A 14,035-nucleotide genomic window follows, 5' to 3' on the forward strand; every position below is an offset into this window, starting at 1 on the left:
TTAAACCCCTGTGTTTCTTGTGGAGTCTTGTCGTACACGGATGTACGTTTGGTGCTACTCATTCTGTCCCTTGGTTCTCTGTGGTTTTGTTATGTTTATGTTATCATTAAATTCACTGCATTTGGATCCAGCTCTCCTTTGTTTTTGAGTTCACTCTTCGTAACACTCATACACAAAATATGCTAGATTTAGATATAGCTGATAGAACACTGATGAGAATATTGCTTGAGAATAAATTATATTTACACCAAAATGTAAATGCAAAATGTTTTTTTGTGTGTACAGTGGTCATTTATATAGCCAACAACAAATTTCCCTACAACAACATTTTAGCCAGTGAAAATGCTGAGTGGCTAGTAATTTTGGAAAACCACTAGCCATTGTGGCTGGTGAGCAAAAAAGTTAATGCCAAGTAGGGATCGACCGATATGGATTTTTTAGTGCCGATGCCGATACCGATTTTTTTTCATCAGCCTTAGCCGATGACCGATACGGGCTGCCGATTTTCTTGAGCCGATATTTGGAGCCGATACTGCTTTTGCTCCCTCAATTTACATAAAAAAAATTCACAATGATCATAATAATTTAAAATGTACAATTTAAAAAAGGAACATTTATTGAACTAAAAAAAACTATATTTAACAAATAATAAAAACAGGTGAGGTAGAACAAGAAAAAAAAGAGTTCAGTGGTGAAAATAAATTCTGAAAATAAATATTTAAGCATAAATAAAATAATTACACTATTGCACACAGTATCAACAAGCAAGCAGCATAATAAAGTGCACACTGACTGTACTATACTTAATTTTAAAACTATTTACAACCTAGTCATTTAATGGTTACACTCTAAAAAATGCTGGGTTAAAAATAACCCAAGTTGGGTTGAATATGGACTAACCCAGCAATTGGGTTGTTTTGACTCAGTGGTTGGGTTAAATGTTTGCTTAAAACAACCCAATTGCTGGGTTAAAACAACCCAATCGCTGGGTTAGTCCATTTTCAACCCAACTTGGGTTATTTTTAACCCAGCATTTTTTAGAGTGTAGGTTCACTTAATCTCTTGTAGAGCAACACCAGCGGTAATTCAGGAAAAAATCTCCCAATGCTCCACGTGAAACTTCAGTCTTTCAACCTTTTACCATCGTGTCAATTCTCAATTGATTTTGATTCATATGCGCAAGGGAGGGAGAGCAAGACAGTTTGAAGATGGTGAGAGCTGCCCTGTGGACGCCTGTCTGTAAATAATGCAGGGAAAAAATATCGGCGAACGCAGCAGCCTTGTATCGGCCGATATCGGCCGATATATCGGTCTAACACTAATGCCAAGCCCTGGATATATAATTTAAAAAAAGTACATTCTAACATCAAAATCAATGTGCGCAGGGTGAAAAACCTCTTGTGGTGAGTGCCTGGCCTAAGCAAGCTAGCTAAATACATAGCTGGGAAGTTGGCACACAAGCCAACATAACATATTGATGAGCAACGCATAGACACATCCTGATGCAACTCAAGACAAATAAAACAAACCCAGAGAAACATGATTTCTACTGGTCATTCCTTCAGTGGACCATTCCAAATGGCTGTTTTTCTGTCTGTGTTTTTCTGTCTCTTCCCCCTTGAGATAAAACGCTGATGGGAGGGGGGGCTGTAGAGGACCATTAATGTTTCATAACAGTGGGGCGGTCCAGATTCGGACAGGAGATGAAAGGAGTGTTTGGGTGAATGGAGTAAAGAGAGAAATGTGGAAAACATCGGTGACCTATCTGCTCTGAGATGATCGGCAGCCAAACAAAGACGGCCGGGTTTCTACATCAGGTCATTCGAGGAAGAAGGCAGGTGTGGGACAATCTTCCACAAACACATCATGTACATTTCTCATGAGAAATCATTCTTTACAGGTGCTCTAGGCAATTTGTTTGATGTTAAAACACTATCGGTATCTTAATGTACAGAGACAAAGTAAACCATTCGAGTGGATTTCCCCAAAGAGTGTAAACAATGTAGCACTATTACGTCGCCTTGTTTGAGCAGCCCAACACCTCAGTGCTTAACCAACAGCGTGAGACTATACGTTTGTCCAAACAATGGTGCATAAACAGATTATTTGGTGCAATGATGCTGCTATTGCTCATATTAAGCAAATTCAAAAAAACAGAACACCTTAGCGACTGCATAGCAACACCATGGTAACCACCCAGAACACTCTGGCATGATGACAACCCCTTTTGCAAGGACTAGAACCACCACTCACGTGAATCAAAGAAGTGTTTCAATTTGAATCATTTCATTTCAATTTGATTTACCAAAAAAGACATAAAAAAACTAATAAAACACACAACACAATTACTAAAACTTTAACGACAATTAAAGTCAAAACAGAAAACTAAAATCTAATACAAAATATTAACAGAAACTATAATAGTATATATTGATACTAAAATAACACTGTTCAGAGGCCCTTTCTTGTTATAATCAAGTGGCTTTGAATCCTTTTATAAAATGTGTGTCTATCATAGACTGTAAAAAAAATATGGACGTAGTGTCCGTGACGTCACCCATAGGATTCTGAAGAGCCGTTTTGAAGCGTAAAGTAAAGACGAGCTGGCCGTTGCCATCATGTCAGCTTGCCATTGCGCGTCACTCCCGGATAATAGAAAATGGGCAAAGAGGCGGGACGTGGGTGAAGCTGAGATGACGCAATGACTAACAGACAGCAGATAAATGGCTATCCACCTGTCACTCAAAGTGGCAACGCCCTTAATTCTGCAGAACTTTAAGGCTTTATATAATGTAAAAAATTCACCCCCCTCACAGTTGTCATGAAGGGCGAAATTAGCCTTATAGACCAAAACCACAATTTGTAATAGACTGTAAACATGTTTTTTTGTGCTGTAAAGTTTTTAACATGGGGCTCAATGAGATTCTGCTCCTTTCTGGAGCCTGTCTCTGGCGGCCAGTGGATGAATTGCAGTTTAAGTCACTTCCGTATTGGCTTCAAGAGAAAAATTAAAAAGCCAGTTCATGACACCTTTGAAGGCTTGCCAGTTTGAACATTAAAGCAATTGTGCACTATTCAAGAACAACGTTATGGAAAACTTCTTCGTTCAGTGCTCGTGAGCTTTGTTCTGTGAGACAGAGAGCCGGGCCGCGTCATGTCTCTGACAACGCACGCACCCTGAAGTCAGATCACTTTCACAGGCGTCCTTACAAAGCTTTGTCATTTGTATGTGTTTTAAGGCCTGCCAATTTGAACATTAAAGCGATTTTAGACCATCAGATGTGTATTATGTTGAAATAATGCCTGATATATTGTGACTAGGGATGGGCGATATCTTATCGTTTGCGATATACCGGTAAAAATTCTCCCCACGATAAGAATTTGTCTTCCCGCGATAATAACGATAAAGCCTAGTTGATGGCGCGACCCATCCGCACAGTGCCGTCGCTGGCCGTGTTGATGCCCTAAGCGTTATTACTTTATGATGGCCGTGGTGGCTGCGTTCGTCACTTAGTATATATGAACTTTTCTTGTGGTGCTCCCCGCAGCACTTGGTGCCCTACGCGGAGCGCGTGATGGGAGCGGCGGCACTGAATCCGCATCTCACGTGCAGAGCTGCGGAAGAGTTCATAGCTAAACGAGGGGCTACCTGAGGGCAATCTGAACCTGTACATACAGATGTATTTTCACTCGCTGAGCACTTGGACTGACCGCTTAAGAGATTCGCTCTGTCTCAATCGATCGGTAAAGCACACTATTTCAGTTCATCTCAATGAATGCGCGCAGTGTATTTGACGCACATTAAACGCTAGTGTGAGGCGCGCGACTGAGAGCGCTCCGTGACACACACACTCAAAGAGAGAGCGAGAGAGTCTTACACAACACAGAATTGACGTGCTACATGTAAACAATATCCTTTGTTGTATTTTCCTGTAAAATAAAGGTGTTTATTTGGAATTATTCAGCCTTTCGTGAACAGGAAGAGACGAATGCACAAACCAAACGGGAATCTCATAGGCTGTGCCTGTTTTGATTTCAGCAAATCAACGTGATTAATATTCATGAACCCAGAAGCTCATTAATCCTTAGTGCAGTTTATTTTTATTAGTTGAAGAATTCGTGGTATTATTTTATCAACTCAAATGACTGAAGTTCTATAATTAAATCCTTATTTGTAACTTTTTTGTAATCTGAAGACATGGTTGGGATAATTACTTTTGCTGTTTCTGCTATTTTTACCACTGTTTGCACCATGAGTGTATGAATACAGAATCGGTTTACATTTAAAACTTGTCATTGATTTGAATTATTATTGTTTGTATTGTGTGATGTTTTTCAGCACAGTTGCACTATTTAAACATTACCTGCACTTTTACAGAAGACAATTATATCTGCAACTTTTCCATTTCTGAAAAGGCTGGTGTGGAATTTTACATAAAAAAAATAAATGTATATATATTATGTATTATAGGAGCCTATTTGATGACAGGTACGTTTTAAGTAAGATCATTTGTTTTTCTGAGTCTGCATGCAGAATGCTCTCACTTGTATCCAAAAACATGGGGAATGATACTACATTTATCGTCATTGATATCGTTATCGCAATAAATACTAGAAAATATCGGGATAAATTTTTAAGTCCATATCGCCCATCCCTAATTGTGACACACGAGAGAGAGAGAGAGAGAGGAGCGCAGAAACTCATTGTCAACTCTGCCCTGTGATTTATGACTAAAGTAGCTTAGAAACTCAACCGTTATAGCATAGATTTTAAGACCTTTTGAAGTAAGTAGAAACCACAGCTTCATAATTAATAGATTCACACACACAATCACTCTCTCGTTAATGCATTCAAATAAATGTAATGTAGGCCGACTGTGCTAATTTATCTGTATCTGATGTTCAACAAACAGAAATCTGCCCCATAGTCAATAACTGCTGAAAGTGAACCGTTTCCTTCAAGTATTTTAAAATCGCAAAGAAATGCACTTTTTCATAAAAAAAAAAATATCCCACCTCTAATAGTAGAAAATATTTACAGTACAAACCTTATCAGTGAACTATGAGGGCAAAAAAAGGAAAGCAAAAAAAGAAGAAGAGCAAAATAATCATTCATTAGTCGCAATCGAGGTAAAAGATTTTTATTTTTGGTAAAATCATTAAAGCCCTATAATTTTGTCACCTTTGTTTCCTTGTATGTGATTGGCCTTTTCTGTTGCTGCGAGAGAGTTTAAAAAAATCAACATTCGAAGTGGAAAAACTAAACGTTGTTTTTTTTGGCGCAGCACATTAACGTTCGTTGTGGAAGCACTCATTAGACAAACAGCTGGTCAAAAAATGAACCACCGCGTGTCAAAATCGCGTCCAGTGTGAAAGGACCTTCAGTCAGAAGTTCTGGAAGCTCATAATTCATGTATAGTAAGGTCTGAAGAGACTCATGTGAAATCATACAGGAGAGAAGCCAGTCAGTTGAGTTGGTTTGTTACAGTGCTTGGAGATTGTCTTTCAATGCATATGATCAGGGCTTAAAAACAGAAAAAAATATCAATCGGTTCACTCCGAGCAGAATCGATATTATAGCGTTTCCGTTTTTGCGTTCCTCAATAAACGTTACTGTTCCGAAAACGGTTTGATATGAAAAAATACCGGTTAATAACGTTATTTTAATTTAGCCTATACTTTAAACAAATATGTATAAATAGACTTATTTTCACTCAATAATAATATAACGCATGGTAATTAAACTTGAATATTTATTTCATAACATTTTTAAAACCAGAAATACACGCATTAATTACAAAGCATAAACAGCGGACCTGTTTTAATGGAGCGTTAGACAATCTAAAGTGGCCCTCTTATGCCGAATTATTTTCAGAAGAGTGATAACATTCTTTGTACATAACTTTTTTTCAACACGACTTGTTTTAAAAATTGCATGAATAAAGAATAAATAAACTGGATAACCATTGCTCTTTTAATGCTCCGTCAACTGCTGATTTCAAAGCAAACACTGCGCAACACGTCCTTGCATCACATAATCAAATTCAGTCAGCTAATAAAGCTTGATCATTTAATGCAATATAACATACCATTTAATACGAAGCATCAACCGTCTATATAGAAAACATTGACCTGTCCTGAATAGGGAATCTGAAAGACTATAGGAAAAATGTTTGATAGATGATAGTAGCCTACTTGGACAGGCTTAAACAAAATCCATAAACTAGCCTAAATCAGACTATTTGAGCTTAAAGTCCGTACTACTTATTTAAACGTTCGAAAAGAATGTCCTCCAATACGTGCACATTCATTGTAGACCTCAGCGGGGAAAGAAATGTACTTGAGGCATGAAAATGCGCGCACTCTACACTGACTTGCGTACCGGTAGATTCATAGATGACTGGTGCGCGGGCATTTCACTCACGCTTAACGATTCAAATTGATTTTGATTTCGTTTCCGTTTTTGTTCCTCTTAAAATTTCGTTCGTTTCCGGTTTTCGTTTTCGTTCCTTGAACCGGTTCAGAGCCCTGCATATGATAACTCATACTCAGAAAGTAGAGCTGAAATGACATTACAAGATGATTAGTTGAAACATTTCAAAATGCACCTGCAGACAATTGTTCCAGTCATATATTTTGTCATTGAGGATTTCTTAAAAATACTGTGCAAGAATCGTGTCTCGTTCTCGTGAACCCCATCTTGTGTCTCTCGACTCGTCACGTGAGCTACTGTAAGTGTCTCGTCACACCCCTAGTGTCTAGAGAGTCTAGAAGGAGTGATTACAGTTGCAATGTAGTGGAAGCAGCAACAGATCAATACGAATTCATGCGTATTGTGACGCACATCTGAGTGGACTATTAAAAAGAAAATTTGGGTTCAATCCATCGGTTGGTGATTGGATGGAGGCAGAACTGAATGCCATCTTGCAGACATATTGATTAAAAATTACAAGGCCCAAAAAAAAAGAAACAAACTTATGCATAATGAATCGTTCACAATAAGATCAATAACATGCATTTAGAAAATAGAATATCTAGGATGAATATCTATTTCATGCTGACCTAAACACATCTTTATACATCTTCCAACAAATTACTAATGGTTAGAGAGTCAGACTGGTAACCTGAAGGTTGTGGGTTCGATTCTCAATATCAAAATAACATTTTCCTTAAGCTTTTGACATGTAAGAGGTCATCATGGGCGTCACTAGGCCCTTTTTTGGGGGGCTTCACTAATTTGTGATCGCTTCAGCCCCCTTTAAAACAAGAATATGGTGGCAGGCTTCACCCCGTCTTTTAGTCTGCGTTAATCAGAGTGTTCTTCAATCCGCAGTCAGAAGCAGAGGACAAGGTGTGTGTGCGTTCATCTGAGCCTCATTGGTCTGTCACCGCTCGTCAATGTCAAAATATTTGAGATAACCAATCAAATAAAAGTAGACAGGCTTTATATTCACAGAAGCTGCTGAGTGTGAATTTGAGCAGCGCGACTCAACGCTTCAGTTAACGGTCAAGAGCGATACTAAACATTTCATATTTTACAGCTGCTTTAGGTCAGAAAAAATTATACCAATGACAAAAATAATCAGGCAAACGAATAATCTTTTGACTAATTTTGCCATTTTGAATTGAAAATAGGCCTGTGTAACGTGATTCATGTAATGTAATAATTAGTAACTGTCATTGAGAGGGGACAAGAAACATTAACAAAGCCGTTTTCATCATATTAGGCATATGATTAATAATGAATGTGTACAGTAGCGTTCAGTAAATTAAAAAAGCTCAGCTTTAGGAGGGGAAGAGACAGGGCAAGATAAGGAGACTGAGAAAAAAAAGAAAGAGGGATGGAGATGAGGAGAGAGCAGGTATTGACAAATAATCTTCTGCCCACTGACATTTAAAGTGAGTTTTAAAGCTATTGTTATTTTTTGGCCTTCAAAACATCTTAAAATGCACATAATGTTGATCAGAGTAACCTCACATTTGGGACCTCAGTGATTATAACACCCTGCCTACGGCCCCGGGTAGGATTAAGGATGTAGAATATGGTCAGGCAGAATAAGGCATTAATATGTATTTTATAAGTACTAATAAACAGCCAATATCCTAGTATTATGCATGTTAATAAGCAACTAGCTACTAGTGAGAATTGGACCCTAAACTAAAATGTAACTATTTTTTATTTTTTATTTTTAAATTGGGGGCTGAGCCTAGCCTGGTCCCGTACATTTCATTTGTACAGAGAGTCTGGCCACTCTCCATAGGGCTGTGTATCACCAACAATGTCACGATACGATACGCATAACGATACTGAAGTCACGATACGATACGTATCACGATATGGATTAATTTGGAATTCAATTTCTTTTGAGCAGAGTTTAGTAACATTAATATCTGTTTATTGAATAACCAGTGTTAGAACAGTTGTGATAACTGAAAAACTATTTTGTTTTTGTCATAAAAAAAAACAATGAGTTAAATGAAATAAATAAATTGTCACAAAAAAACTTTGGAAAGGCTTGGTTCTTGATTATTTTGGATATATATCAGGTACAATAAGTGGCACATTTTGGAATGTAAAACAAATCTCGCGATAAATCTAAAATCTTAAACAAATTTGGGAAAACAAATCTCTTAACTAATGCTGTAAACTATGAGAGTCAGTTGTACTATAATATTAAAGGTAAAAACGAACTGATTGTTACAAACACTTAAATTACACTAAATTATATGTTTTTTATAATAATAAAGTTATAATATTAACTTTACAAATTACATAATCATATAATCATATACATATTTTTTTAAATATAAACATTTAAATGGTGGCTGTCATAAAAACTTGCCAGGTTAATTCAAACATGCATTAAATATTGAAGAACATTTCAAATTATAATGAATATGGAATATGGTGCATATATTTAGCAAAATGCTCCTCTCTAGAGTAAATTTTTCTAGCTGACTAACGAGTTTATGGACACTGGATATGTTTTTCTGAGGTAAACGTGAAGTTACATGACATTGTTTACAAGCTGTTTTACTGACGCCTTTCCGCGTTTGAGTGATTCCATGTGACATGATACGGATTTCGGTAAGTTGTACTCTTATCTTTTAACACACGTTCAGATGTTTATTCATGTTTATTTCGCGCTGTAACTGGTATTAAGTATTAAGGCGGAAGAGAAGATCCGTTCACGTGCGCTGCGCGCAGCCGCTTGTCTAGAGCTGAGCAGCCAGTGTTGCCAACTATTTTCCAAGGAAAGTAGCTAAAGCCTGCCCAAAAAGTCGCTAAATGTAGCTAGATGACGTTGTGCGTCAATTAGCATATCCGTGACGTCACCACGTCGTCCTTGCGTTCTGCCTGCCTAATGTGCTTTTTCTCCTAATCCACTCACATACTGTATTTTAAACTAATATAATACAGTCAACTGTCCAATAAATATGTTCTCATTTTCTATATCTTTTTTACAATAGAACAAGTATGATATAGTGAATTACAAAATTTGTATATGTGTAAAAAAATCTGAATTGAGAGATGTCAGAAACTGGAAAAACTATAGCTCTGTGATAGTAAGTAAAATAAGTGATAAGCACAAGAGAAGAATGGAAATCATAACGGGTAAGACTAAATTCTTTAAATATAAAACAAAGGAAGCAAATACGTGATAAATCAGTGGCAACACTGTGTGTTCATGTGTAGCTCGCTCATTCACGTCTGTCAGCTGCTGTGTGCGTTCACCGGCATGCGCTAGCTGCTGTTCCTCTCAGCCATTCACTGAACAGGCTAGACGGCAGGGAGAAAATAAGACCTTGCGCTCGCAGGACAGCACTGACATTTGTAAAGTAGCTGACGCTTGTCCAAAAAGTCGCTAGATTTGTCGCTAGTCACTTTTTTGAAAAAAAGTCGCTAAAGGGGTCTGAAAAGTCGCTAAATATAGCAACAAAGTCGCTAAGTTGGCAACACTGTGAGCAGCGCCAAAGCAATCTCACGCCACAGCGCCAAAACGGTATTTATGTTTTTGAATTTCGTAAGAAAATGGATGTAATTTGAAATCCGAGACTTTGTTTTATATCAATAGCAACAAAGCACAAAGAGTATTGCTATTTAATGGATGTGAGGTGCGCTGCAATGTTCCGTTCATTCATTAACTGAAAACCTCTTCTCCATTTTAAATGTCTTGCACTGCTGCTCGCGTCGCGTTGATTACATTCAAAAGCACACAGTATCGATACGCGCATCGTCAGGAGTTCATGACGATGTGTCGTTGTATCGATATTCTGAGCACAGCCCTAACTCTCCATTGACAAGCGTTCACTTCCTTGAAGTTTAAAACTAGTGGATCTGCCATAACCAATCGCTACCGTTAACGTGTATGTCATCTCAAACTAGCGCACGACATCAACGTCATCGTTCTCAGCCACTCCCTCTGTTCGCTGATTGGACTGGTTAAAATTTGACTGGAGAAACCCAGAGAATATACCGCAATCCCAGACGGTGTACTGAAGGAAAATTAAAATGGAGCAGAAGTACGTAGGAGGGCGAAGCCAGGCTATGCTGAGCCCCCCTAAAATGAAAATGCTAGAATCGACCCTGGAGATCATCATACTATAAGAATATCCTGTAAGTTTCAGAACTGAAAACTTCATACTAGAAAACTAGTCCAAAAACAGCTTTTATTGTAAGAAAGCTACAGCAAATGACTAGTTGTGGAATGTGCCTATAACAGATAGGTGAAAGACCACCTCTGCAGAAGGAAATCAATGCCTTCATTATTGCAACTTTGGCCCCGCCCACTGGCGTGTTAGTGAGATGACGAGGAGAGAAGAGCGATACAGGATCACAGGACTAAAAATAACATTAGGATCCTAATGCTAGGAATGTGGTTATTTATTTTCAACAATGTTGAGCATTATTTATTTGCTTCCGGTACATTTCACTGTGGATTCTTTGGTAAATCAGTCGCAATTTCAGCGCAGGCTTTGCAAACAGACTTTTACGATATGGACTCGACAGCAATGCCACAGCATGTAAGTAACTGTGTTCATTCTAATGCCGGATCTGTGACCAGTGATTTCTGATATGTAATGATTAATGTACAGTCAGATGTTCTTTGTCTATGTGCCAGTAAATCAAACCAGTGACTAAACGGTCAACTTCACATGGTTTCTCTTAGTAGGATGAAAATAATTTAAATGGTGATTTGGTCAATGACTGAGTTCTGGACTCTCAAAAATCACTGCAACCTTTCATGCCACCATCTAAATATAATGCCATAGATCAAAATATAATGCTATAATCAACACTTTTCACGATTAGTTAACCTTGAGAGCTGTAATAGTAAAAACGAGCTAAAAGTTTTCGAGAGAGTTCCACATGTAATACTAGCTATTTCAAATGCAAAGATGTTAGCCAATCACAGCAGTGCGCATTTACACAGGAGTCTCACAGCAGCCAATCACAGCAGTGGGCGTTTACACTGAAGTCTCACAGCAGCCAATCACAGCAGTGGGCTTTAAAACTGAAGTCTCACAGCAGCCAATCACAGCAGTGGGCTTTAAAACTGAAGTCTCACAGCAGCCAATCAGAGCAGTGGCCGTTTACACTGAAGTCTCACAGCAGCCAATCACAGCAGTGGCCGTTTACACTGCAGTCTCACATCAGCCAATCACAGCAGTGGGCGTTTACCCTGAAGTCTCACAGCAGCCAATCACAGCAGTGGCCGTTTACACTGAAGTCTCACAGCAGCCAATCACAGCAGTGGGCGTTTACCCTGAAGTCTCAAAGCAAAAATCATACTAACATAATAAGTGCACCCCAGGAAACATTATAAAACAATAAAACAATGCCATTCATGACCCCTTTAAAAGGGAGAGACGGTAAATGAATGATACGAGTCAGTGCATTGACGTAAACAAGATTGATTCATTCAGTTAAAAGATTCATTCGCGTCCAGACCACCACTAGTTTGAGGTTCAGATTATATACCAATTTGCCGTCATTCAAGGACAACAGGGAAGTGTGTTCAGATCCAACCAAGCGAACCAGATTTGTCTGGCAGCCCAGATTACAGGTAGTACCTGTCAAGCTTTGTCATGAACACAGATAATAGACCGTGCCCAAGAGACGGAAATAAGGAAATAAACCCCCGTTGCTTGGCAATAGTGTCCCTGTTCGGTTAAATTTTAAACAAGTTAATCGCACGAGCACCAAAGGAAGTTGCGAGACTATGTTGGGAGTTCCGGGACTGAAGCAGCGCTGCGTTTAGGGAGCGAGAAACGTCTGGAAGAATTCGGCTGAGTCACACCTGCGCAGAGGAGGCAAAGCTTATGCCAATTTGCAACTGCCTTCCCTGAAAATGTTCCTTGCCTGCCATTATCTTCTGCAGCCAGACTCTGCTGTCTCCCCAAGGGAGCGGGGCAAGGGGCCATCTCTGCCTGAGGCCCGCTGACGTGGATCTTCGAGGGCCTCTCGCCTGGGTGACTGGGCAGAGAGGAGCAGAGAAGAGACAGAACGTTCTGAGGATGCCGTTGACATACAGGGAAAAACAAACAGTTTCATCAGCGTGTCCCCTGAGGCTGGATCCAAGGAAGTGTCTGCCGCAACCACATCCAACAGGATGCTTTAGAAAGCAGGAGCAAATGTATCTGCTGCTTTAAAGTGGCATTCTTTATATTCAAGTGCTACTTCATTATGAATTGACATCCAGCAACCTGGAGAGATGCTAGTACGGCTAGTCAAACCACTCGCACATAAAGCTCCTAACGTATGCACTTTTGTGAGCGCTGATTCTAAAACTAGCAGATCTATTCATAAAGTGAAACAGCAGAGAGAAAGATCATTCACATGAAGACTGACGCATCAAATCGGTTTGACGATAAAATTGATTAAATCTGCCTAAGAAAAGTTTGGCACAATAATCAGGATTTTTCAGAATTCTACTTGCTCCGCCAACATTTCCAATACAATTTTTTTTAATAAATGTAGATTTTTACACTTCTCATTCGAATACGTATCATTTTTACATGCATTATTTAATATTTATTTTAATTTTATAAAAATTTTCTACCATATAAATATACATTTATAAATGCGTATACTACTGTTCAAAACTAAGATTTCGTTTTTTCAGCAAGAATGTGTTAAATTGACAGTAAAGATGTTTATAATGTTATAAAAGATTTCGGACCCACTTTATATTAGGTGGCCTTAACTACTATGCACTAACGTTTTAATTAATAATTTGATACAATGCACTTATTGTGTGCATACATGATTTTACATTGTACTTACATTTTTACAATTACCTGCATGTAATTACATCAGCAATTAATTTCTGTAGTTATATTTATACTGTGGACACTTCCCTTACACCTTAACCTTACCCTTAAACTTACCCATACCACCCCACCTGTCCCTAACTTTACCCATATCCCACCTCAATATCAGTAAAAGTGTTTTGCAATATGAACACAATAAGTACGTTGTACTTGTGTTTTGATGTTAGTACATAGTAAAGGCTTAGTTCACTCCAAGATGAAAATGTCCTGAGATTTTACTCACCCCCATCTCATCCAAGATGTTCATGTATTTCTTTCTTCATTCGAAAAGAAATGAAGATTTTGGAAGAAAACATTCCAGGATTTTTCATCATATAGGGCCAGTTGTTCAAAACATTTAATCTGGATCAAAATTATCTGGATTTGGAAATCCCATGTTTTGCTATCCAGGATCAGGTAATCCATCTTACTTTTGTGCCGGTTTTTCAAAGCAAAGTTGGATTGGATCACCCTGATCCAGATACACACCTTTTCAGATGACTAAATCTGGATTACTAGTGCTCTACGGAGCCCCTAAAGGGACATGGTGATGGAAAAAATATGAGTTGGGGGGGGGGGGGGAAACTTAAAATTCTTTTATGTTCTCTCAGAAAAGTTTTTCATAGCGTTCACCCGAGAAACCTTTTGACTGGTTCATCTCTTATAATTGATAAGAAGTTAAAAGTCTTATAAGTGATAAAAAAAACACTTTAAATGTAAT

The 14,035-nt window shown here is 38.4% G+C and overlaps 1 protein-coding gene across 7 annotated transcripts in view; it reads right to left on the reverse strand.

Moving 5' to 3' along the window:
- Nucleotides 1–14,035, reverse strand: part of ssbp2b (single stranded DNA binding protein 2b) — a 140,872-nt gene that overhangs the window by 102,319 nt on the left and 24,518 nt on the right. For 2 of the 7 annotated variants that reach the window (XM_079804340.1, XM_079804339.1), the window contains exon 2: nucleotides 12,365–12,478. The exons of the other annotated variants lie outside the window; for them this stretch is intronic. In XM_079804340.1, coding sequence (XP_079660466.1) covers nucleotides 12,365–12,478 — 114 coding nt within the window. The remainder of the gene's footprint in view (nucleotides 1–12,364; nucleotides 12,479–14,035) is intronic. 7 annotated transcript variants of the gene reach the window in all.

Source organism: Gobio gobio, assembly GCF_949357685.1.
Source record: "Gobio gobio genome assembly, chromosome: 22".
Lineage (NCBI taxonomy): Eukaryota > Metazoa > Chordata > Actinopteri > Cypriniformes > Gobionidae > Gobio > Gobio gobio.